Here is a 26633-nt window from a genome sequence, read left to right as displayed (position 1 = left end):
TTGCCACAGTCAAGTCAGCCCTGAAGAAGTATTTCTTTACGGTTTAAAATCGACCTTACAGATTCCCTGGCCCACCATCATCCCCAGAGCATGCTTGTCTGAGACCAGTATCACGCCCACATTCTGTTCACGTGGTTTCTCAATGACGTCCTTAAGTTAGCATCAGAGTTGGATAACTTTCATTGCTCTTATCAGGATCTGTTAAGGAAGACTTTATTTCCTGATTAGCTTGGCTTCAGGTGCTAGAATCTCAGAGCTATCGGCTCTCACTAGAGGTGATAATTTTGTGAACTTCCTCCCCGTCTGGAGAGGTCCTCCTTTCCCCTGACCCTAGATTTTTGGCAAAGAACGAAGACCCACAAGACAGATGGTCTCCTTGGAAGGTGGTGCCTTCCTCAAGACCAGTCTTTATGTCAGTTATACACTTAAATCTTACCTTTTAAGAACTCACAGGTAAGTCGGGTCCTCTTTTTATCAGGGAGAAAGGTGGTACTCTTTCACTGAATGCTATAAGACAACAAATTCTGTATTTTTATTAAACAGGCCAACCCAGATTCAGTTCCTAAGGTTCATGATATTCGAGCAGTTGCTACTTCCATTAATTAACTTTTATATGGACTTCTCAAACTATCCAAATTACGGGTTGGAAATCACCTCTAGTGTTTAAACGCCACTATTTAAAATCGCTCAAGCCCTGAAATTTTCTACCATAGCTGGGAGGGTGTCATCTCCCCACCTTAACTAATCATATCCTATTCCTATCCTTCCCCACGCCTGCCTCATTTGCTTCTCTCTTATCCTCCTGGTTGATTATGCCTCACTGCCTGGCTCCTCATATTGATGTATCTTGTCCGTTGGTGGAAAATGTAATCTGACATGTTATGATTGTTTTCTTGTAGGGTACTGGGCGGTTTATTTTTGCTCCATGTACCCCAGATATATGTATATGTTCTGTATATGTTATTTTTCATTGATCTTGTCTCTTTTATTTTAGCCTAAGTTTCGTGTGTAGTTTTTAAGGTTGTATTTGCATTTATCTTGTGCACATTTCATGTTTCAATTTGCCTTAGTAATTTAAGATTTTTGGGGCCTCTTCCCCGTGTGCAGGGACTTCCCCACATTTCATGAGTATTAAGTTTTGATGTGCCTTAGATTTAGTATTCTTGCTACATGTAAAGAGATTCACTGATTAAAATTATTTTCGTAAATTTTTGCCTTTTTCTTCAGATTACCTCTTTTTTCCTCGTAGTTGCAGCCTTGGCATGATTCTCTATCACTATTTCACCTGGCTGACATGGGACTGAACTCAAAAAGAGATTTTGACAAAGGAAAAATCTATTTCTGAGAGAAGGTCCCTTGATCACCAGTGACCCAAACTCACCTAGTACTCCCCTACCCACATGCAAGTCTAGGGTTAGTGCTAGCATGGAATGAGTGGTGTGGCGCTGGTGTCGCCGTCCTGGCCGGAGTGTGTTGAGTGTGAGGCTGTAACGACTCACCGCTCTGTTCCGGGGGTTTTGATAAGGAGATCTTTGGTATGTTTCCGTGGTAGTGGTATTTCCTCACCCTTCCTTATACCCAGCGTCTTCCTAGAAGGCCTTTCGACTGGGAGTAAATAACCCCAGCTTTCCTGAAAACTCTTTTTCTCTGGTATATCTAGCATTATTATACCTAGAAATTCGTGCTGTAATGGAATTTCACGGGTGACAGGACCTTCCTCAGAAATAGATTTTTCTTTTGTCAAAATCCCTTTTTTCACTGGTTATTGTATATTAAGGGTTCAAAAGTTGAAAGGTCATCTAATAGGGCTATATAAACAATTTCAAAGGCATTCCCTCTCACTGAGCTGTACAGTTGTCTTGTGAAAAATCTTTAGTAATGATGACAATTGAGATGAGATTCCATGAGTAACCATCAAGTGAAGGAAAGCTAGGAGAATCTGTGCAGTACATTGCTATTGCCTTCTTTTGCTCATAGGGCGGTCTGTCATTAAATAAGTGCTATTCCACCTAGTAGAGACATTTTGGATTAATTTGTGTTGTATGGAAGGAATTATTCTGCCGCTGTAGATCACACCAGCTTATTGCAAGCTAAAGAGAGTGACTAAAATGGCCTACAATCTTTTTTACAGTTTTGCAATTATATCTTTTATAACTCTTTGTTCAAGATACAGTCATTTATGACGAGCTGAAGAGTGTGCAAAAAACAAGACCTTCATATTCTGTACCTTCAATTCCTTTGACTATCTTGCTCCATTATCTCTGAGTAAAAGATGGATTTTATAATCTGGGATGTCAGAATCTGAACTACTTCATTAATCATATTAGTAATATGAATTGCAGTATGTGAACCTAAAATGTAACCATACCTGTACTGCACATGTTAAAATAGTACAACTCAACAGAATGGTGACTCATTGCTGATAAGGGTAGACATAACCATAGTTAATTAAAAATTAGAATTACAATAATAAATTATTAAATACACTGTAAAGTATTAGATACCATCTGTTTTTAAAGATAAACAATGAACCTATATTTAATTATAAACCATATATAATTTGTTTTTGGTGGGCTTTGTTAATATATACATTTTGCAAGCCTAAGAGATTTTAAATTCTATACTAATGACAAAAGTATCAGCTGGTATCGGCCAGAGAAATTCACCAATACCGATACCACAAAAAACCTAAATACTGATACCATCCTAATATATATATATAATATATATATATATATATATATATATATATATATATATATATATATATATATATATATATATATATATATATATACCGATATCTATATATACACATCCCTATATATATATATATATATATATATATATATATATATATATATATATATATATATATATATATATATATATATATATATATATATATATATATATATATATATATAATATATATATATAATATATATATATATATATATATATATATATATATATATATATATATATATATATATATATATATATATATATATATATATATATATATATATATATATATGTATGTGTATGTATATATATATATATATATATATATATATATATATATATATATATATATATATATATATATATACATATACATATACATATACAGGCAGTCCCCAGTTATTGCCAAGGGTTCTGTTTCTGAAGTGTGATGATAACTGAAAATTGGTGATGTTTGGGGGGTTTTCGGTGATTTACGGGGCTTATCAGCACCAAAAAGTGCCGATTTTCGGTTATTGGTGTCTTTGTTAGGTATGTATCGGCGCCAATACCCAATTATCGGCGATTTTCGGCTCTGAAAATTGCCGATTTTCGTCACTAGGCAAGCCCTGTAAAACTGGATCGCCATTAACTGATCCCACCGTTAACCGGGGACTGCTTGTAAATATATATCTATATATTGTTACATGTAAGGGCTTGGCTGATGAGTTTATTACTTGATTTACGTAATTTATAAGGGCCTGCGTGCCAAGGACACCCGCGTAACCTGTCAATGAAGCTACAAATTAACCTCAAAGACAGCTGTATAAATAAATCAAGGTCGCCAGTCGGGAAAATTAACCTCAACACAAAGAATATGCCGTTAGCTCAGAAATTACAATAGCGTCGCCCGACTTGGACATGAGTCAATCTCTACTCGTTAATATGGTATTAAAGACAACGGCTCTTCCGAACAATGGATTCGAGACACAAGGCTGCATAAAGGATTTGAACTGACTTGCTTAACCTTCCCTAATTCCTAGTTACTTCACTGGAATAGTTGAATGTCGCTAAAGCAATATAATAATTAGGCTTAATCTAGACTTCGTAAAAGCACATTGTTGCTTTGTAATCTAATAATTATGGTGGCGGAAGGACGAAACAGGGAAACTGGAAATGCAGGAGAAGGGGCTAGTAATTGACGAAGTTTTGAACAAAACACAGACTTACCTTGGACGACTAGTTGTTGCACATACAACGGACGATCGGAAGTTCTGGGAGTAATTCGCCACTTCACTAGTAACATAGACTATAGACAAAGAAGAAGGAGCCGAAATGCATAGGACGTGCGTTCGTGACGGCGTTCTGTTTCTCTCTGCTGATCTCGTTGGGGGTCAGATACAGGAGTGGCGCCCATGCCCTCAGGGTCTGAAATTTTGTCAAAAACATCCGTCGAGCAGAACAGGTAAAAGAAAGCTTAAGACCATCTACCATAAGGTTAATTGTGGAAACTTTCCCTATGGGGTTAAGTCCCTAATGCTACCTATCCTTGCTATGAACAGGCGTTAAATTTTGAATGTCCTACACTGAATCGGCCGAGACGACCTTTTCTCCCGCCTGGGTCAGTCTGATATTACTACAAATAAATGCATCGAGGGCGAACAGCAGAATATTTATAAAAAATATATATACAGTATATATTATTAGTACAGAGGAGTGACTATTAATTTTATCATTTTCTTACATCAGATCCTGTGCATTTAGGATAATTTGTTAAATTGTATCAGAATATTCAGATCATTAGCTTTCTCTTAATATACAACTTTACACACTTTAGAGTAGTTCTACTTGTCTGAAATTGAGATCAAACACAAACATCAAGGATTGGTCGTTGCAGCAGTATTTTATATATGTATTTTAATTAGGCTAAAAATTATAAATCTGGAGTAGAAGGGTTAAGTGGGCCACCAGTTGAACTTCCTCTTCAGCATTGACAGGACAAGCATCATTTTCCTCTTGAAGTCCTTCTTGGTGATGCTGAAGAGCCTTGCTTAATAATGAAGGAATGCATCTTTCTGTATGGCTTCCTTTAGGGGAGTCCTATACATACTTCTTCAGGGAGGGGTCTGGTTGTTGGAAAAAACAGTCTTGGTGGGTGGGGTGGGGTGGGACCATTGCCATCCCAGTGCACTGGAGATGATGCTCTGTCTCCAAGTGGAGGTCTTCCATTGTATAGGGTGCTCTAGAGGGTGTTGGTGGGATGGTGAAAATGAATGGTTTTACCTCTGCCATTTTCTCAAGCTTTCCAGTAACTGCAAAGTTCTGAAATTCTTCGTTGACATAATTAATTGTTATAGAAGTGAAGGGACAGAAAGCTGGAGGCACACAAAAGGGCGTGTTGGTTCTGCAGGATTTTGGAGGTACCATAACTTCTTTTAAAATGGAGAAAGTTGGCCTCAGTGGCTTTAGTTGCCAAGCTAGCAGGGAGGATGACTTCTTTAGTGTTTCAGAATTCCCACTGAAGGAGGTACCATGCATATTGGGAAAAGCTCTATCCCGAAACTCCATATGTTCCACCTGTCATTTTCGTTTCATTGATTAGGTATTTGCCATCTGGTGAATGGATACACTGAGAGACTTTGTGTCAGGGGATATCAGTATCAACATTTTGTTGTGTCTGATCCTCCCTGCTGTGGGTGTTAAAGTCCGAACTGGTTGGGATATTGAAACAGTAAGTACTATAGAACCTGAAGGGGATCATGAGTTTCCCTTTAGGGGTCACCCAACTCTTAAGGGGATCTAAGAGACTGACTATTTCTTCTTGGCCGTGAATTTCTCCACAAGAGAACTTATCTCTGTACAGTTGCTTTAGAAGACTTTCTAGTCTCTCTGTGGAAGGCTGAAAAAGTCTTCAAGACAATATCCAATCCATTGTGTAAAGCTGCCAGTAATTCTTGGTGGGAATCTTCAGTAGCGTCCAAGATATAATGGCACGCAGCATCAGGGACTTTCTTGGTACTTTGTAAGGTCATCTAAAACTTGAATAAGGCTTCAAACAGGATCTCCACTTTAGGAACCATCAGTTGGATGGATTGGGCCTGGGCAGCCACATTGCTGTTGTGCTGCTTTAAAAAGAATTGGGAGTCATGGATAAAGGACCATGTTCTTGTGGGTAACAGTAACTTCAGGAGAGGGATTCTCCTCAATATTACATTGTTGCTTGATAGGGTCCAGAATCTGAGGGCCTCCCCTTCATGTGAAAGCAAGCTTAGTGGTATGGTCCAGTTTTTACCTGTTATTGGCAGTATCTTTCTCAATTAATGACTCTCCATCTCTGTCGCAGGAGTAATACAGGGAGATCTTGGATTTGAGTGGGCCAGGACATGGAATCAGCGGGAAAGGTTTTTCTCCTCCCCTTACTTCCCTCACTTCCACTGAAACTTTGTACCCACAGAGCTAGTCTAAATTGAGCTTTTCATCAATTAGTCTCACTGCATATTGTGTATTTCACACATCCACTGACTACCAAAACTCAACTTGATGCCAGCAAGGGCTATTTCTGTGGCAGGTGGTGTGTGTCAAACCCACTGTCAAACAGTCGACTAAGTAATTCACATTGTAGCAAGCAACCCTTTGGTTTAGCTTATTAACAACCCTGTACAGTAGTAACAAAAACAAAACCATGAGGAATGGTAGAATGTGGGCCACATCAGTCATATAAGTAGAATGGACACCAGGATGAAATGAAAGAACTTGGTTAGAGTACATGTCCTTGACAACTGGGTATGAGACAAGCTTAATGGGTAATATTCTTTTAATGATGATAAGTATTGCTGTCATCCCTTTAAATTATGATTAAACTAGAGCTGCAATTGCAAGATTCAATTAGTTTAATATAGTAACAAATACAGGAAAGAAATCTCAGTTTTGAGAAGAAACATGAATATTACAAGACTTGGGTTTTACATGTGAGACCTTGACATCTGGTCAAGTAACAAGCTCAGTGGCTGATATGCATGAACCTACAAGTATTGCCATAACAATAAAGCATTTCTTCGCTCTGGTATTCTTTTAAAGAGCTAACCTTCAGCAAATCTGATTTACAATACTGTACCAGATATATACCATAAGTTGTATTGGGTGGTACTGCATTTTAAATTACTGTATCACTATCTATCAGTGTTGTTTCAAACATTTATTACAAATTTACTGGAGCATTTCCCATGCTTGTAGGCAAGAGTATTAAAACTAGTCTAGCAAATCTGAATTAAAATGTCACATATGAAAGCTATATTGGGTGGTCCTATATTTTAAATCAATATTAACTATTACTGTTATTAAGAGATATTTAGAATTTACTGGAGTCTTTCTTATATTTGCAGGTCAGGATATTTCAGTTTAATTAGCTTAGCATATCAGCATTATGGTACCATATACAGTGGTGTACTATATAAATTATTACTGTAAGTAATTGGCATTTTAGGCATTTTTTCCCACACAGCCAGACATACTTGGTTGGAAGTGACGATGTTTATTCCTTCTTAATAATTCTTATGCTAAGGAGCAATACAGTAATAGTCTTTGCTTGGCCTACTTACTAATACAGCCACAGTAAGTCTTTGGTATGTCCTTTCAGGTGTAAAACAAGAGCAATAGAAAGTCCAAAATATTATTATAACTGGTAAAAAGAAATTTTCCTAATTCCATTTGCAATTATTGAGCAAGATAGGAAAAAAAGAAGTATAATATTTGATTGTGAGTCCAGCAAATGCTTTTTCCCCAAGGTCACTTTGTGCGAAGCTTTTCTGTGTTTGAGGGTATTTAAATCCTCTCAGATCTTTCCTAAGACACTACTACCTTCTACTTTGACCATAAGATTAATGATTATCAGTATGTTTCTCTCTCTCTCTCTCTCTCTCTCTCTCTCTCCATATATTGTATAGAATTTTATTTTAACTTTAACTGTCTTGCAGCTGTACTGCAAGGTCATAGTCCTACTCCTGACAGTCGTTAGTATGAAGATCTGATTTCCTTTCTTCTCATTGATAAGTTCTCTTATTTTAGCAGCCTGATTTAATTTGTCCTCCTTACAACATAAAGATATTCCTGGCTAAATAACTACTTTTATATAAATGACTTACCAAGCAATTACATTGCTAACAGCTTCCTGCCATGGCAGACCAAAAATTCAAATTTCGCAGTGGCACTACCATCGCTAGTGTAGGTGACAGGGACCCACCCACTATTGGGACTGACAGGTACAACTCAACGGGAAACATCAATTCATTTTCTGCCGGCTCCCGATCAACATAGGTGGTTTTTGGGCAGTACCTTACGTCATTTGCTGGATTGTTTTCTTGTATTTTGGTGACATATTCAGATTTTGTATGGCCTTTTTTGCAGTTAGTGAATCATTAGGTTATTTTGTAATTTTTCACTTTTTTGCCATGTCAGATTCTAGCTCTTGTAGCGTTCGGTTCTGTAACAAGGGATGTAAAACTGAATTAAGTAAGATTAAATATGATTCTCACACTAAATGTATTAAATGTAGGGGACAAGATTGTAATTGGGAGATTACTTGTCAGGATTGGGATTCTTAGCAGTGGAAGGTTTATCGTTCACATTCTGATAAACTTAATAAAGATAGGAAGAGGAAGGCTGCTCTTAGAGCGAGACATAGAGCTAGCTTAGAAGCTACCTCCTTTGTTTCAATGGCTGAGGCAACACTGTTTTCTTCCCACTTATCCCTTCTTGTTTCTCCAGTTTTGAGTCCTCATACTGATTCACCACATACTTCTTTACCGTCTTACCATGCTTCTGCTTCCAACACCATCAGCAGTCTCGAGTCTAGGGTCGATAAGAAGTTAAGAGTTTTTGGCCAATACTGTCATGAACCTAGGTTTATCTTTTAAGGATCTTGTAGAGAAAGCTTCTGTTCCAGATGTTTGTGCTACCAGTGCTAGTAAAGTGCAAAGTGAGAGTGTTGTGTTTTCTGAGGAGGCGGCTGTCTGTCCTACCAGTGCTCCTAGACGAAGGTCCCTGTCCTGCTCCCCCGCACTGGGGAGAAGACATACCAGAGGTCGAAGGGAGGCTGGTAGTGTTTGCCCACAGGCAATTGTCCCTTCCGTCGAGCCTGTTGCACGTTTCCAGGTGTTGACTGAGACCACTGGAAAGGTCTCGTTTAGTGCACATTGTAAGTCTGATTCGGAAGATTCGTCGTCGGATGGAAGGCGTCATCGGCGTTGATTTGTTTCATGTCCTTTGAAGAGGGATTCTGCGGCTGCAGACAGCTCTCCTCCTCCCGTTAAGAGACTTAAGAAAGTCAGTGTTAGTCCTCAACCTTCTTGCAGTTTTGCTGATCTTCCTCCATTGTCTCGGGTTCAACATGCAACATGGGATAGTCGGGAGTCTCTTGGCGCCGAAGATCGCCTGGTATTGTCTCCTAAGAGCTCTTGTTAAGCCATTGCCGCCTCAGCCCAAGTGCTCTTGCCCTCGTGAGTGCCTCCCTTCTCCCAAGCCCCTGGCGCCTGCGCCGGCTCTTTTGGCGCCAACTTCTTCTCGCTCGGCATCAACTTCGGACCGTTCGACTCCTGCTGCTTCTAAGCGCCTGACGCCATCGCTGCCTCTCCCTCTTTCATCCCCTCAAGAGAATTCTTTGGCTTTGATTAAGCGTCATTCGGAGGATTTGATGACAGGACGGTTCGGCTGAACTTGCATCGCTTTATGTGATGGGCTCGTAGAAGAAGTAAGAGCTGTGGTGCTCCTCTACTACTAAAGGAGTGACCTCTATCCAGAAGTCAGCTCTCTTATTCGCTCCACTTGATAAGTCTTACCTTTTTCCCCAGGACACTGTTAAAGAAGTTCTTTCGGACTGCAGAAGAAATCAACTACTGATCTTATGACCCAATCGCCGAAGCGTCCAAAGGTAACTCCTGCAGCCGTATCTAAGCCTATATCACCTTTGCAGTCTCAGCCCTTATGTGAAGGAAGAGCTAGAACCCAGTCCAGACCTCTCACGAACCTTTGTCCTCCAGCGAAGTCATTTAGGAAGTCTTTGGCCAAACCGGCCATCAATAAATGAGACCTGTGTCCTTCGTGCTCTGGTAGGTGCTAGATTGCACTTTTTTTGGGGAGGAATGGAGCCACAGGGGTGCAGAACCTTGGGTAGTTCAGGTCCTGAAGACGGGCTTCTCCATTCCTTTCAATCAGACTCTTCCATTTTCAAAGTCATTGATCATCTTGACAGCTTATTCAGCAGGGTCCAAAAAGTTTTTGGCCCTTGCTCAAAAGGTGGATTTTCCCCTTCACAAAGGAGTGATGGAGGAAGTTGTAGACCTTTTGTCGGGCGGGTTTTACAACAGGCTTTTTGTTGTCCCCAAGGCTTCCGGGGGTTGGAGACCAGTTTTGGATGTCAGCGCTCTAAACTTGTTTGTGGCAAAGACTAAGTTCCACGTGGAGATGAACCAGTCTGTCATATCTCCTCTCCATCAGGACGACTGGATGGTCACCCTGGACATGCAGGATGTGTATATTCATGTCTCTATCCACTCGGACTCGGGGAAGTTCCTGAGATTTGTCTTTCGGGGCCGGGTTCTTCAGTTTTGGGCGCTTTGCTTCGTCCTGTCCACAGCCCCACTGGACTTTACCCGAATCCTCGCTCCCCTTGGCAAGTGGCTTCATCTTCTCGGGATCACCGTGTCCTTATACCTGGATGATTGGCTTCTTTGCTTTCCATCAGAGGAGCAGTGCACGAAGGACTTACGAGGGACCCTTTGCCTAGCGAAAGAGTCAGGCATCTTGATAAAAGTTTAGAAGTCCCAAATGACTCCATCTCAGAGCATTCTTTATTTGGGGATGACTGAACTCTGGAGTTTTTCGGGCTTTTCTCTCCCCCAAGAGGGTCGAGTCGTGTCTCCAGACTGTACAGGATTTTCTTGATGTCTTGACTTTTTTTGCTCTCCAGTGGATGAGCCTTCATGGAACTTTGGCCTCAGTGGAATCTTTTGTGAGGTTGGGCAGACTTTGCATGAGGCCCCTGCAATTCTTCCTGAAGGTAAATTGGTGCAGGAAGACTCATTCAGACTCCATAGTCTTCCCAGTAACGTCAGAGATCAAGGAGGATCTCCGATGGTGGTTATCTGAGGAGAAACTTCAGGAAGGACTCTCTCTGTCTCCTCTGAACCCAAGCCTAGAATTCTACTCCAACGCCTCAGATGTAGGGTGGGGAGCCTTGTCAGGGAGTCGGAAGGTGTTGGGGACGTGGATCACAGCTCAGGAATCGCTACATATAAACGTCAAGGAGTTGAAAGCCATTCATCTGGGTCTTCAAGCTATTTTGCCGCTCGTTTCTGGGAAAATAGTTGCGATTTACTCGGACAACACCACAGCTCTGTCCTACGTTCGCAAGCAGAGGGGCACCATGTGGTGGAATTTAAAAAACACAAAAACAATACACAACACAGATACACAGAACATAAAACCACATACAATACTCACTCTGATCCTCGGTTGCTGGGAGATGGATGAACGTGTCCACATTCGCCAACACAGTAGACAAAATTACACAAACAAAACCAAAAACAGACTTTCAACCCCAAAAACGAGCAAAAGAAAGAGACACATGCTGTGGCGGAATTCAAACCACATAAACAAAACAACAAACAACACTCACCTGATCTTCAGTTGCTGGAGATGAATAAAGGTCGCTGTAACAACCACAACATAAACAACCACAAACACAACAAGGAAATACAAAAAAAGAACAGAACACTACACACAAATAAACAGCACACCCAACAAGAAAACCAACAACTCCAGGAAAAGCATATGACAAAACTGTCCCACACAAGAAACCACTGACCAGCTTTGGCTCTGACTAAAAGACTCACTCCAAAACCGAAAATCCTTCACATATTCCACAGACAGACAGCGCCGTAAACAAACTAACGACCTCATCCCTCTTCCAACAACTTGAAGCACTCACTAACGACAATTACACACTCTCTCTCTCTCTCTCTCTCTCTCTCTCTCTCTCTCTCTCTCTCTCTCTCTCTCTCTCTCTCTCTCTCTCTCTCTCTCTCTCTCTAAAACGTTGGGAAATGCTAAATACAAACAAATTTATTCATCCCTCTATAATTCTGCCCCCTTTTAGCATTTCCCAACCAACACCTCTCACACTGCATTCAAATGTATACATAACACCCATGATGCTCACTAGCAGGTCCTTTAGAACGCGTTCGCGAGCACGCAATCATTCTCTCAGACTCGCTCTCTCTTCCAGCAACATTCAGATTTACATTTTCTCCTCCATTCTCTCTCAGATTCACACTATCTTCTTCACTATTACCACTCTCAATTTTCATCCAGAATCTCATCTATACCCTCTAACTCATTCCCAAATACCTCCCCAATTCTTCAACTAACCCATCCCATTAGCTCATTGACCTTTCCAATTCTTGCAACGATTCATTCATGCTTTCAATCACTCGTCTATCACTGCTCGCTCTCTTACTCTTACACTTTCGCTCCACCTCAACGTTCACTTACCCCTACACCGTTCAGTCAACTCAGTTATATCAAACCGCATATGCTATACGTTCTGTTCATACTATCCCATTCATCCAGTATTACACACTTTATCACTCATTTTTATTTTGGCACTCCACCTATCACACAACTTACGATCTTCCTTTTCACTTACGTTCTTCCCTTTCACGTTTTCTACCATACTCTATCAAACAAATTGCCGACCCTCATGCAACAACCCCTCAAATACATGCATCACACGCACCACTTGCATCCTGGAGGATCCACCCATTTGAACCCCCTTCACACTTAGTTTCCCGATTCGCTGTCACAGTCACCCTCTTTCGTCTACATACACTTGATACATGCCCTTCCATTCCACATTCGACACACTTCGCTCTCGGTTCTGAACACATTCTCGCATAATGCCCATTCTTACCACAGTTGCCACATATTACATTCACTGGTGCCCCTACAACCATTAGCAATATGACCCACCTATCCGCACCTGTAGCATTTAACCCCTATCTTTCGTACCTCCCTTACCAAATGTCCCAATTGCCCACACCGAAACACGCTCCTAAAGCCCCACCTACACTCATTTCTTTGTATGTCCTTCGTCCTTTCCACATCTAAAACACTTCGGCTCGACTTCCACTCCACCCGACCTTCCTTTGTACTACTATCCTAACCCGTCCAACCCGTTGTTCCTTACAAACCCACCATTCATCCTCCCTGGCACCTCCACATTACTTGCTCTTACACTCCTATCTATTACACTATCGGCCATTCTCATTGGGCCCCTCAACACTGCATCCCCTAAAGCTTCCAAACTCTGGCACTCTCTCATCTACCAGCCCTTCCACTTACACTTCTGCTCTCTTTTATAACCCTGTCAAGCTCATAATCTTCTTCAATTTCAAAATTTCTCCCCAAGTCAACCTTTCACTCATCCATCTTTTCTTCTCCTTCGCTTCAAGTTCACAAATTCTCTAACTCCAGCCTGGCACTGTCCCTAACAACTTCCGTACTAACTCCTTACATTTCATCTATCCCATCATCCCCAAGCTTCTTCCTTGCCAACGTCTCAGCCTACAAGCATATAGTGACAAGGTTTCCCAGCTTTCATTCTTGCCTCATCAAATTCATTCTTCCTCTTATACTTAACACTCGCTTTCATACGCCTCGCTTGCTCAACTAGTCTAGCTTTCACCTTGTCATACTCAGCATCTCCCACACTCATAATAACCTTATACATATCAAGCAAAACCCAGTCAAATATTCTCCTAATTCTCATGCCCACACTCTCTTACTTTCCCCATACTTATCCTGACAAAACCTTTCATACTCCCTAAGAAATCATGCACATCCCTACTTCCATACTCATTATACCTTTCACACGGGTACCTCCCTCACATACATAGCCTTTCTCACTTCTTTCTCACTTTCACTCTCACTTTCGCTGCTTTCACTCTGTCCTTTCATACCCTCTTCCCGAATACAAAGAGTCCACTTCGCACTTACATTCATCTTACTCATTACACTCTTTCTTCCCCTCTTTTTATCCACTTTTTATCCACTGACCTCCATCCACCTCACTATCACTACTGCCTTCACCCTCTCCCTTCTTCCTGCCTTTCCCACTTCCTTACCCTTCTTACCAGTTTCTTCCCTTTCCCTTCTTCCTTTTTCTTCCCCTGACTTATCCTTTTACTTTCCCTCTGTTCCTTCCCTTGCTTTTCATTCCCCTTTTCTTTACCCTGCCTTTCATTCTCTCGTTTCTTACTTCCTATTTCACATCACTTTCATCACTCACGCTTCCATTCACTTCTTCCTCCCTTTCTTTCTCTCTGCCCCTTCACACGTTCCAGAGGACCTGCCTCCAACAGCCCCTTCTCCAAAAACACCCTTGAACATACCTTTCATCATTTCTTCCACACTTTTTCATCATTCCCTCCCTTTTTATCCATCCTCTCTTCCATTCTCTCTTTTGACTCTTCATCTCCCTTTCATTTCTTCTTTGCACTCCCTTAGCATTCCCCCATCTCCTCCAACTGACTCCTCAACTCCTCATTCTCACCCCTCAGCCTCCCATTCTCCTCTCTTGCCAGCGCAACTCCTCTCCAACCTCCACAGTTCCTCTTCCATTCCCTCCAGTCACACTACTAGCCACTAATCTCAATTGCAGCTGCACCACCAGCTGCCCCACGTTCAGGCGCCAAATTATTAATGGGGAATTCAAACCCACAAACAAAGCAACAAACAACACTCACCCTGATCTTGGTTTGCTGGAGATGGATAAAGGCCGCCGTAACAACCACAACCGCAGACAACCACAAACACAACAAGGAAATACAAAAAGAAACAGAACACACACACAAATAAACAGCACACCAACAAGAAAACCAACAACTCCCGGAAAAGCATACGACAAAACTGTCCCACACAAGAACCACTGACCAGCACTAGCTCTGACTAAAGACTCACTCCAAAACTGAAAAAATCCTTCACATATTCCACAGACAGACAGCGCCGTAAAACAAACTAACGACCTCATCCTCTTCCAACAACCAAAGCACTCACTAACGGCAATTACACTCTCTCTCTCTCTCTCTCTCTCTCTCTCTCTCTCTCTCTCTCTCTCTCTCTCTCTCTCTCTCTCACAAAATGTTGGGAAATGCTAAATAGAAACAAATTTATTCATCCCTCTATAATGCACAGACAACAATGACATCCAACGGAAAACACACGACTCACGAAACACAATAATCCACCATCAATGTCCGCCTTGTACAGAACTCAGCTCAAGACTCACTTAAAACCGAAAAAAAACTCCCTCGACATTTGCTGCAGACAGACAGCAACCGTAAACAAACTAACGGCCCCATCCCTCTTCCCAACACCGAAGCACACACTAACGACACTCTCTCTCTCTCTCTCTCTCTCTCTCTCTCTCTCTCTCTCTCTCTCTCTCTCTCTCTCTCTCTCTCTCTCTCTCTCTCTCTCTCTCTCTGTGGCGGAATTCTAACCCTCAAACAAAACAACACTCACCCTGATCTTCGGTTGCTGGAGATGGGTAAAGGTCCGATCGCCAATCACCTTTAGAAACCACAAAACAAAATTTCAACCAAACCCTCCACCAACAACGAACAAAAAAAAAAAAAAAGACACATGCACCATCAATATCGGTGCCGAAAAAAACAAAAGCCAGACGAATTCCGTTCACTTTCAAGGTTGGACCTCAACTGCCCAAGACCTCCCCAAAAAACGAAAAACTCCCGACAGACCGACAGACAGAGAGACAGCCCGAAACTAACTCCAACAACCAACCACTCACAACGACAATTACTCTCTCTCTCTCTCTCTCTCTCTCTCTCTCTCTCTCTCTCTCTCTCTCACACAAAACGTTGAAATGCTAAATAAAAACAAATTTCTTCATCCCTCTATATTTCTCCCCCTTTTAGCATTTCCCAACCCAACACCTTTCACACCCCTTTCAAATCGCCTTCGCAACACCCACGGATGCTCACTAGCAGGTCCTCTAGATCGCGTTCGCTGGGCACGCAATCATTCTCTGACTCGCTTCTCTTCCAGCAACATTCAGATTTACATTTTCTCCTCCATTCTCTCTCAGATTCACGCTATCTTCTTCACTATTACCACTCTCAATCTCATCCACAATCTCATCTATACCCTCTAACTCATTCCCAAATACCTCCCCCAATTCTTCAACTAACCCATCCCATTAAGCTCATTGACCTTTCCAATTCTTTGCAACGATTCATTTCATGCTTTCAATCACTCGTCTATCACTGCCGCTCTCTTACTCTTACACTTTCGCTCACCTCCAACCGTTCACTAACCCTCACACGTTCAGTCAACTCAGTTATATCAAACCCGCATATGCTATACGTTCTATCCATACCATCCCATTCATCCGTATTACACGCTTTATCACTCATTTTCACTTTGGCACTCACACCCCTATCACACAACTTACGATCATTCCGTTTCACTTTACGTTCTTCCCTTTCTTACGTTTTCTGCCATACTCTATCAAAACAAATTTGCTTCATGCACTTTCGTCCAGTCTTTCCAGCAAAGCCCCCTCATGTAACAACCCCTCACGCACATGCATCACACACGCACGCTTGCATCCTGGAGGATCCACCCATTTGAACCCCCTTCACACTCAGTTTCCCAATTCGCTGTCACAGTCACCCTCTTTCGTCTACATACACTTGATACATGCCCCTTCCATTCCCACATTCGACACACGCCGCTCTCGGTTCTGAACACATTCTCGATAATGCCCATTCTTACCACAGTTGCCACATATTACATTCACTGGTACCCCTACAACCATTAATAATATGACCGACCTGTCCGCACCTGTAGCATTTAACCCCCTATCTTTCATACACTCCCGCTTACCAAATGTCCCGGTTGCCCACACCGAAACACGCTCCTAAAGCCCACCTACACTCATTCTTTGTATGTCCTTCCTTTCCACATCTAAAACACTTCGCTCGACTTCCACTCATCGACCTTCCCCTTTGTACACTACTATCCCTAACCCGTCCAACCCGTTGTTCCCTTACAAACCCATCATTCATCCTCACTGGCACCTCTACATTACTTATCTTACACTCCTATCTATTACACTATCGGCCATTCTCATTGGGCCCCTCAACACTGCATCCTAAAGCTTCGAACTCTGGTACTCTCTCATCTACCCCAGCCCTTACACTTACACTTCTGCTCTCTTTTATAACCCTGTCAAGCTCATAATCTTCTACAATTTCCAAAATTTTCTCCCCAAGTCAACCTTTCATTCGTCCATCTTTTCTTCTCCTTCCCTTCAAGTTCACAAATTCTCTAACTCCATCTGGCACTGTCCCTAACAACTTCCGTACTAACTCCTTACATTCATCTATCCCATCATCCCCAAACTTCTTCCTTTGCCAACGTCTCAACCGACAAGCATACAGTGACAAGGTTTCCCAGCTTTCATTCTTGCCTCATCAAATTCATTCTTCCTCTTATACTTAACACTCGCTTTCACGCTCGCTTGCTCAACTAATCTAGCTTTCACCTTGTCATACTCAACATCTCCCACACTCATAATAACCCTATACATGTCAAGTAAAAAACCCAGTCAAATACTCTCCTAATTCTCGTGCCCATACTCTCTTACTTTTCCCCATACTTATCCACAATAAAACCTTTCATACTCCCTAAAGAAATCATGCACATCCCTACTTCCATACTCATTATACTTTTCACACCGGGTACCTCCCTCACATACATAGCCTTTCTCACTTCTTTCTCCTTTCACTCTCACTTTCGCTACTTTCGCCTGTCCTTTCATACCCTCTTCCGAATACAAAGAGTCCACTTCTGCACTTACATTCATCTTACTCATTACACTCTTCTTCCCCTCTTTTTATCCACTTTTATCCACTCACTCCATCCACCTCACTATCACTACTGCCTTCACCCTCCCCTTCTTTCCTGCCTTTCCCACTTCCTTTCCCTTCTTACCAGTTTCCTTTCCTTTCCTTCTTCCTTTTTTCTTCCCTGACTTATCCTTACTTTCCTCTGTTCCTTCCCTTGCTTTTTCATTCCTCTTTCCTTACCCTGCCTCTCATTCCTCGTTTCTTACTTCCTATTCCCATATCACTTTCATCACTCACGCCCATTCACTTCTTCCTCCTTTTTTCTTCTCTCTTGCCCCTTCACACGTTCCAGAACCTGCCTCCAACAGCCCCTTCTCCAAAAACACCCTTGAACATACCTTTCACCATTTCTTCCACACCTTTCATCATTCCCCAACTTTTTATCCATCCTCTCTTCCATCCTCTCTTCCATTCTCTCTTCTGACTCTTTCATCTCCTTTCATTTTCTTCTTTTGCACTTCTTAGTATTCCCTCCACCTCCTCAACTGACTCCTCAATCTCTCATTCTCACCCTCAACCACGTATTCTCCTCTCTCAACCTTACCAGTTCCTCTTCCATCCTTCAGTCACACTACCAGCCACCAACCTCAATTGCAGCTGCAATACCAGCTGCCCACGTTGGGCGCCAAATATTATGTGGCTGAATTCTAACCTCAAACAAAAACAACACTCACCCTGATCTTCGGTTGCTGGAGATGGGTAAAGGTCCACGGTCGCCAATCACAGCACACAGAAACCACAAAACAAAATTTCAACCAAACCCTCCACCAACAAACAAACAAAAAGACACATGCACCATCAATATCGCACTGAAAAAAAAAAAGCCAGACGAATTCCCGTTCACTTTCAAGGTTGGACCTCAACTGCCCAAGACCTCCCCAAAAACGAAAAACTCCCGACAGACCGACAGACAGAGAGACAGCCGTGCCAAAAACCAACTCCAAATAACCGAACCACTCACAACGACTCTCTCTCTCTCTCTCTCTCTCTCTCTCTCTCTCTCTCTCTCTCTCTCTCTCACACAAAAACGTTGGGAAATGCTAAATAAAAACAAATTTCTTCATCCTCTATCTCTCTCTCTCTCTCTCTCTCTCTTCACAAAAACGTTGGGAAATGCTAAATACAAACAAATTTATTCATCCTCTATAATTCTCCCCCTTTTAGCATTTCCCCAACCAACACCTTTCACACTGCATTCAAATCGCTTTTACGCAAACACCCACGGATGCTCACTAGCAGGTCCTTTAGAACAGCGTTTCACAAGTACATAATCATTCTCTCAGAATCATTCTCTCTTCTAGCAACATTCAAACTCACATCTTCTCCTCCTCTCTCTCAGATTCACGCTATCTTCTTCACTACTACCACTCTCAATTTCATCCACAATCTCATCTATACCCTCTAACTTGTTCCCAAATACCTCCCCCAATTCTTCAAATAACCCATCCCATTCGCCATTGACCTTTCCAATTCTTGCAACGATTCATTCATGCTTTCAATCTCTCGTCCTCACTGCTACGCTCTCTTACTCACACTTTCGCCACCTCCAACTGTTCACTCACCCCTACACGTTCACTCCAACTCAGTTATATCAAACCACGCATATGCTATACGTTCTATTCATACCATCCCATTCATCCATTATTACACGCCTTTATCACTCATTTTCACTTTGCACTCACACCTATCACACAACTTACGACCCTCCGTTCACTTACGTTCTTCCCTTTCTTACATTCCCTATCATACTCTATCAAAACAAATTGCTGATCCTCATGCAACAACCCTCACGCATGCATCACACGCACTGCTTGCATCCTGGAGGATCCACCCATTTGAACCCCCTTCACACTTAGTTTCCCGAATTCGCTGTCACAGTCACCCTCTTTCGTCTACATACACTTGATACATGCCCTTCCATTCCACATTCGACACACTTCGCTCTCAGTTCTGAACACATTCTCGCATAATGCCCATTCTTACCACAGTTGCCACATATTACATTCACTCGGGTACCCCTACAACCATTAGCAATATGACCCACCTATCCGCACCTGCAGTATTTAACCCCCTATCTTTCATTACACTCACTCACCAAATGTCCCGATTGCCCACACCAAACACGCCCTAAAGCCCACCTACACTCATTCTTTGTATGTCCTTCCTTTCCACATCTAAAACATTTCGCTCGACTTCCACTCACCGACCTTCCCCTTTGTACACTACTATCCCTAGCCCGTCCAACCCGTTGTTCCCTTACAAACCCACCATTCATCCTCCCTGGCACCTCCACAGTACTTGCTCTTACACCTATCTATTACACTATCGGCCATTCTCATTGGGCCCCTCAACACTGCATCCCTAAAGCTTCCAAACTCTGGCACTCTCTCATCTACCCCAGCCCTTCCACTTACACTTCTGCTCTCTTTTATAACCCTGTCAAGCTCATAATCTTCTTCAATTTCCAAAATTTCTCCCCAAGTCAACCTTTCACTCATCCATCTTTTCTTCTCCTTCCACTTCAAGTTCACAAATTCTCTAACTCCATCTGGCACTGTCCCTAACAACTTCCGTACTAACTCCTTACATTCATCTATCCCATCATCCCCAAACTTCCTCCTTGCCAACGTCTCCAGCCTACAAGCATACAGTGACAAGGTTTCCCCAGCTTTCATTCTTGCCTCATCAAATTCATTCTTCCTCTTATACTTAACACTCGCTTTCATACGCCTCGCTTGCTCAACTAGTCTAGCTTTCACCTTGTCATACTCAACATCTCCCACACTCATAATAACCCTATACATATCAAAAGCAAAAACCCAGTCAAATATTCTCCTAATTCTCGCGCCCACACTCTCTTACTTTCCCCATACTTATCCTGACAAAACCTTTCATACTCCCTAAAGAAATCATGCACATCCCTACTTCCATACTCATTATACCTTTCACACCGGGTACCTCCCTCACATACATAGCCTTTCTCACTTCTTTCTCACTTTCACTCTCACTTTCGCTACTTTCACTCTGTCCTTTCATACCCTCTTCCGAATACAGAGTCCACTTCATGCACTTACATTCATCTTACTTCCATTACACTCTTCTTCTTCCTCTTTTTATCCACTTTTATCCATTCACCTCCATCCACCTCACTATCACTAGTAACATCACCCCTCTCCTTCTTTCCTGCCTTCCCACTTCTTACCCTTCTTACCAGTTTCCTTTCCTTTTCCTTCTTCCCTTTTTCTTCCCTGACTTATCATACTTTCCCTCTGTTCCTTCCCTTGCTTTTCATTCCCCTTTTCCTTACCCTGCCTCTCATTCTCTCGTTTCTTACTTCCTATTCCCACATCACTTTCATCACTCACGCTTCCATTCACTTCTTCCTCCTTTTCTTTCTCTCTTGCCCTTCACACGTTCCAGAGAACCTGCCTCCAACAGCCCTGTCCAAAAACACCCTTGAACATACCTTTCACCATTTCTTCCACACTTTTCATCATTCCTCCAACTTTTTATGCATCCCCTCTCTACCATCCTGTCTTCCATTCTCTTTCTGACTCTTTCATCTCCTCTTTCATTTCTTCTTTTGCACTCCTTAGCATTTCCCCTATCTCCTCCAACTGACTCCTCATTCTCACCCCTCAGCCTCCCATTCTCCTCTCTTGCCAGCCGCAACTCCTCTCTCAACCTCACCAGTTCCTCTTCCATTCCCTCCAGTCACACTACTAGCCACTAATCTCAGTGCAGCTGCAACACCAGCTGCCCCATGTTGGGCACCAGATACTATGTGGTGGAATTTAAAAACACAAAAACAATACACAACACAGATACACAGAACATATAACCACATACAATACTCACTCTGATCCTCGGTTGCTGGGAGATGGATGAACGTGTCAACGTCGCCAACACAGTAGACAAAAATTACACAAACCAAACCGAAAAACAGACTTTCAACCCAAAAAAACGAGCAAAAAGAGAGACACATGCACAGACAACAATGACATCCAACGGGAAAACACACGACTCACGAAACATACAATAATCCACCATCAATGTCCGCTTGCACAGAACTCAGCTCAAGACTCACTCAAAACCGAAAAAAACTCCCTCGACATTTGCACAGACAGACAGCACTGTAAACAAACTAACGACCCCATCCCTCTTCCAACAACAGAAGCACACACTAACGACAATTACACTCTCCTCTCTCTCTCTCTCTCTCTCTCTCTCTCTCTCTCTCTCTCTCTCACAAAACGTTGGGAAATGCTAAATACAAACAAATTTATTCATCCCTCTATAACCACTCTCACTCTATGAGGCAGCCAAAGACCCTCTTCTGTGGGCGGAGCAGAATCAAGTCAAGCTACTCCATCACTTTGTACAGGGGAAGATGATGGTTTGGGGGTACCAGTTGAGCCGCGGTCACCAGGTTCTCCCCTCAGAGTGGACCTTACATTCCAGAGTATGCAACGATCTGTGGAGGTTTTGGGTCAAGCCCTCCATAGATCTCTTTTTTTGCTTTAAAGAACAACTGACTTCCTCTCTTTTGCTCGCCAGTCCCGGACCCTTTAGCTTGGACAACAGACTCAATATTAGTCTGGACAGGCCTAGATGTCTGAGCCTTTCCCCGCTTCGGGATGATTCGGGAGGTGTTAAACAAGTTCAGTTCTCATCGGAACATCTAGTGTCTCATTGGAACGTTTTGATGACACTAGTCGCTCCCTTTTGGCCGAGGAGGAAGGAGTGGTTTCCAGACTTGCTGAGACTTCTTGTGGATTTTCTGAGGCTTCTTCCACAAGAACAGTCACTGCTCAAACAGCCACAGTTTCACAGGTACCATCAAGGGTTGTTCGCTCTGGCCCTGAGAGGCTTCAGACTGTCAGGAGCCTCATCAGAGCGAAATGATTTTCATGTAGGGCTGTAGAAGCTATTACTAGATGTAAAAACCTTGTAGCAATCTCTGCCAGTTCAAGTGGACAGTGTTCAGAGGCTGGTGTGCACAAAATCATGTCTCTTGTTCTGAAATCTTTGTAGCCCAGATTGCGGACTTCTTGCTCTTTCTCAAGACTGTTAGGAGATTGTCACCCTCTACAATTAAGGGGTATAGGGCTATGCTTAGCTCAGTGTTCAAGCACAGAGGTCTTAACCTGTCTACGAACCAAGATATTAGTGATCTTGTCAAGTCTTTTGAGACCTCCAGGACAGACAATTGCTCTTCAGTCCCTTGGAATTTGGACGTAGTTTCAAAGTGGCTTTTGAGCTCCTCTTTTGAACCTCTTCGTTCTGCCTTCTTTAAGTCCTCACTCAGAAGACTCTTTCTTGTAGCGCTGGCTACAGCGAGGCGACTAAGCGAACTCCAAGCAATGGATAAGAAAGTTGGTTTTGTGTAAGGAGGCTCAATTCGCTCTATTTCGCTTGATTTCCCCCCTAAGAACGAGGATGTTTCTCGCCCCTGCCCTCGTTTGTTTATTATTAAGAGCTTGGAGAACATTCTTGGGCCGGAAGAAGAGGAGCAACTTCTTTGCCCTTTGAGGGCCTTGCTGCTTTACATCTGCGGGACTGACAAGGTCAGGGCTTCCTCTAACAACCTCTGAGGTAAGAACGCCCTCTCCTTTTTCTTAAGGAGCCTTATCTCAGAAGCACATTCTCAGATTCAAGATGACGCCCTCCTGATCTTGAGGGTAAAGGCCCATGAGGTTCAAGCTGTCACCACTTCTCGTGCACTCCATCATAATATGTCGTCGTCTGTCGTTCTCCAATCGAATTTTTGGAGATAGAAATCTGTGTTTGCTTTGCACTACCTGAAAGACGCGGAAGCAGTTTTTGATAATTGTAGTATGTTAGGGCCTTTATTTGTGGCTGTGGGGAGAGGAAGCATAGGGGGCAAACTGTCCCTCTATTGTCTCCTCGCCTTGGTTTTATAGTGTTGAGTTGTTGGGAAGCCTAGGGGTACAAGCGTACCTGGAGTACCCACCAGATATTTTATGGTTGGGGTGTTGGTTGTCTAGTTTTTGTTGTGGTGTAGGGGACACTGTTGTTTTTTTTATTCTGGTTAAGCCCAGGGCAAGCACCTCCTGTTGTTTTTGTCAGCCATCGGTGTACCTCCACAGCTTCAAAGTACCCAATGAAGTAGGGGTGACTCTGGCCAATATCCCATACCCTCTACAGGTTAAGATGAGCGCCGACCAGAGGCAGTATTTACCTGTAGCAGCTCTCTTACCAGGTAAGGTGCAACAAGCATTCTCTCAGTGCTAGCAAGCTTCTAGTTCAAAATCATTATCTCTTAATGTATTGGGTTAGTTTTATGTTCATCTAACCTGCCTTCTCTCAATGTGGAGTCAGCTATGTAATTGCTTGGTAAGTCACTTATATAAAAATAACATTTTTATAATAAAATAGTTTTATATATACTTACCAACCAAGCAATTACATAATAGGAGCCCTCCCTCCCTCCCTCCTTCCCCACAGATGGATGTAGTTTGGTTCAAACGAATTAATGTTTCCCAGTGAGTTGTGCCTGTCAGTTCCGATAGTGGGCGGGACCCTGTCACCTGCACTAGCGATGGTATTGCCACAGCAAAATTTGAATTTTTGGTCTGCCATGGTAGGAAGGTGTTAGCTATGTAATTGCTTGGTAAGTATATATAAAACTTTATTTTATTACAAAAATGTCATTTTCGTAAACTGATGAGATTGTGTTAAACCAATGAGATGTCTCTAAATGTTAAACTAGTGAGATTTCTCTTTAAACAAGTGTTAAACTGCTGTAATGAGATTTCTTGTGAAAAAAATTTTTTTATGCCAATTTGCATAAAATTAAAAGTACCCACCTCACACTTATTTTACTAAATCTGGCCCATTTGGCAAATGATCTTAATAACAGCACGGATACCCGAGGTATTAATCTGAGAGATGCCTGGCCGGGTGAATTTTTTTTTTTTTTTTTATTGAGGCGAAGGGGCTGCAGACTTTAGGATTAAGCAATTGAAAATTGATTTGTTTGTATTAAGAAGTAAGATTTTGTTTTACATTGCATTTTTCTACAAAGAATAGTATGTAATTAAGCAGTAATTGTAAGCTGATGGTTATGATAATGATAATGTTGTCAGTAGTATAATTATAGTTATTTAAAAATCTCATTTTGTACAGGTTCGTGTAAGCCATTCACTATTCCCACGTAATTACAAGGTGATTGATGTTATGGAAGTTGGTGCCAATAGACAGATGTTCAAAGAAGATGATGGCTCCCTTAAATCTGTAGAAAACTATTTCAAAGAGAAATATCCATCAAAAAGATTACATTATCCAAAGCTTAACGTTATTCGAGCAGCACCTGATAGTAAGACAGTGTATCTTCCCATTGAGGTAAGAAGGAAAGGAATTTATTGTTATAAGGATTTTGAATATACAGTATGTTGTTTATGTATAGCAAACCTGTCAGTCATATTTAGACCAAATCTTAGTCTTGATATCCACAGATGCCCACTCAGAAGTCTTCAAGATGAAAAAATTAGAAGACCTACAAGTGGCTATGCACTTGTGCACCATTGGCTGTAAGGAACTACCTAGCTTATTATATCATGTGTCCTTAAATTGTCAAGATTTGTTGTGTCTACTCAGCTTTATTTCGGTATTTCAGAATTGTGGATTCCATCTTCATCCATTTATAAATAATTTTTTTTATCTTTTCTGCATCTTCTAACTAACCAGTTGTTATTTAAAGTTTTTTTGACAGTATCCTGTATTATGGCTTATGTTTTCATTGTTTATTGAATTTCATTTCTTCCTTTCTCTATGATGTGCTCAGTTTAATAATTTCACACATTAAATTTGAATCTGGTGTAAGATTCATTGAAATTTTATATTTTAGTACTTTTTTTTTTTTTTAGCTACCACACAAGCTGGCCAGTAGTTATCGGTAGGGGGTAAATTGTCAGTTTACCTCCTAATCATGTCATTGTGTATGGATTCCTAGATTTATTTTTAATGCTTCTTCCATGAATAACAAATTCATGTATACTAAGTATTCCTTGTTTATCGGATATCAGTAACCTGTTGTTTTGCATTCCATAATTGGTATCTAAAATAATCACCTGTTTTCCAGAAGTAGTAGTAGATTTGCTGTTCTTTGTTTGTAATGTTACAGATATTTCCCCATTTACAATGGGGTTAGGTTACACAAACCCTATCGTTTCTTGAAAAAAAAAACGTAACTTGAAATTAGCCTAGCCTACACTAGGGTAAGTATAGTACAATATATACATATATGGTAGCCTAGCCTACATTATACAGTACTACAGTATACTGTATACATACACAGTATAATTATTGATATTAGCTAATTCTGGAGGTTCAATGCGGGTTAACTTATGATAATTTAGTACAAACAGATTAATTGAATAACACAAACAAGAATCAGATGTACTGCACAGGTGTACTCACCAAGGTTTGGTACGTCGTCAGCGTACTTGAACTGTGTCAGGCTGTTGGTGGCTACGTATACTAACTAAAAATTGGAAGAGGAGGAGGATGATGAATCAGCAGGAACATCAACTCGCTCCTCTCAGCTAATATTTCTTTGGGTGTTTGTTCAGGTGTTACAGGGAGTAGGGTTTCGAGGAAAGAGGGTCGAGGCTCAAATGTGGTGGAAGGCGTGGGGGAAGGCGATGGCACTGGAGTCATTTTCTTAAGGAAGTAATCCATTGTAGATTGCACAGTCCATTTTTTCATTCTTCATAAATGACTTGGCATCATGCAATAGAATCTTGCAGTCCTCTCTCAACTTTAGCAAATCGTTCCATGTTCACATCCATTTGACTGAAAAGATTCATTGCATTGTCAATTAAGGCAAATGCCTCTGACAGTCTTTTTGTTGTAAACTTTTGCTCAGGCTCTTCTTCAATTTCTTTTTCCTCTTCTGCT

General features: G+C 41.8%; 1 protein-coding gene across 1 annotated transcript in view; it reads left to right on the top strand.

Annotated features, from left to right (window-relative positions):
• The window catches only part of LOC136843977 (protein argonaute-2-like), a 564386-nt gene that overhangs the window by 209488 nt on the left and 328265 nt on the right, over positions 1-26633 (top strand). The window contains exon 7 of the mRNA XM_067112994.1: positions 24861-25076. Coding sequence (XP_066969095.1) covers positions 24861-25076 — 216 coding nt within the window. The remainder of the gene's footprint in view (positions 1-24860; positions 25077-26633) is intronic.

Source organism: Macrobrachium rosenbergii, chromosome 12 (genome assembly GCF_040412425.1).
Source record: "Macrobrachium rosenbergii isolate ZJJX-2024 chromosome 12, ASM4041242v1, whole genome shotgun sequence".
Classification (NCBI taxonomy): domain Eukaryota; kingdom Metazoa; phylum Arthropoda; class Malacostraca; order Decapoda; family Palaemonidae; genus Macrobrachium; species Macrobrachium rosenbergii.
This window is presented reverse-complemented; position numbering and strand designations above follow the sequence as displayed.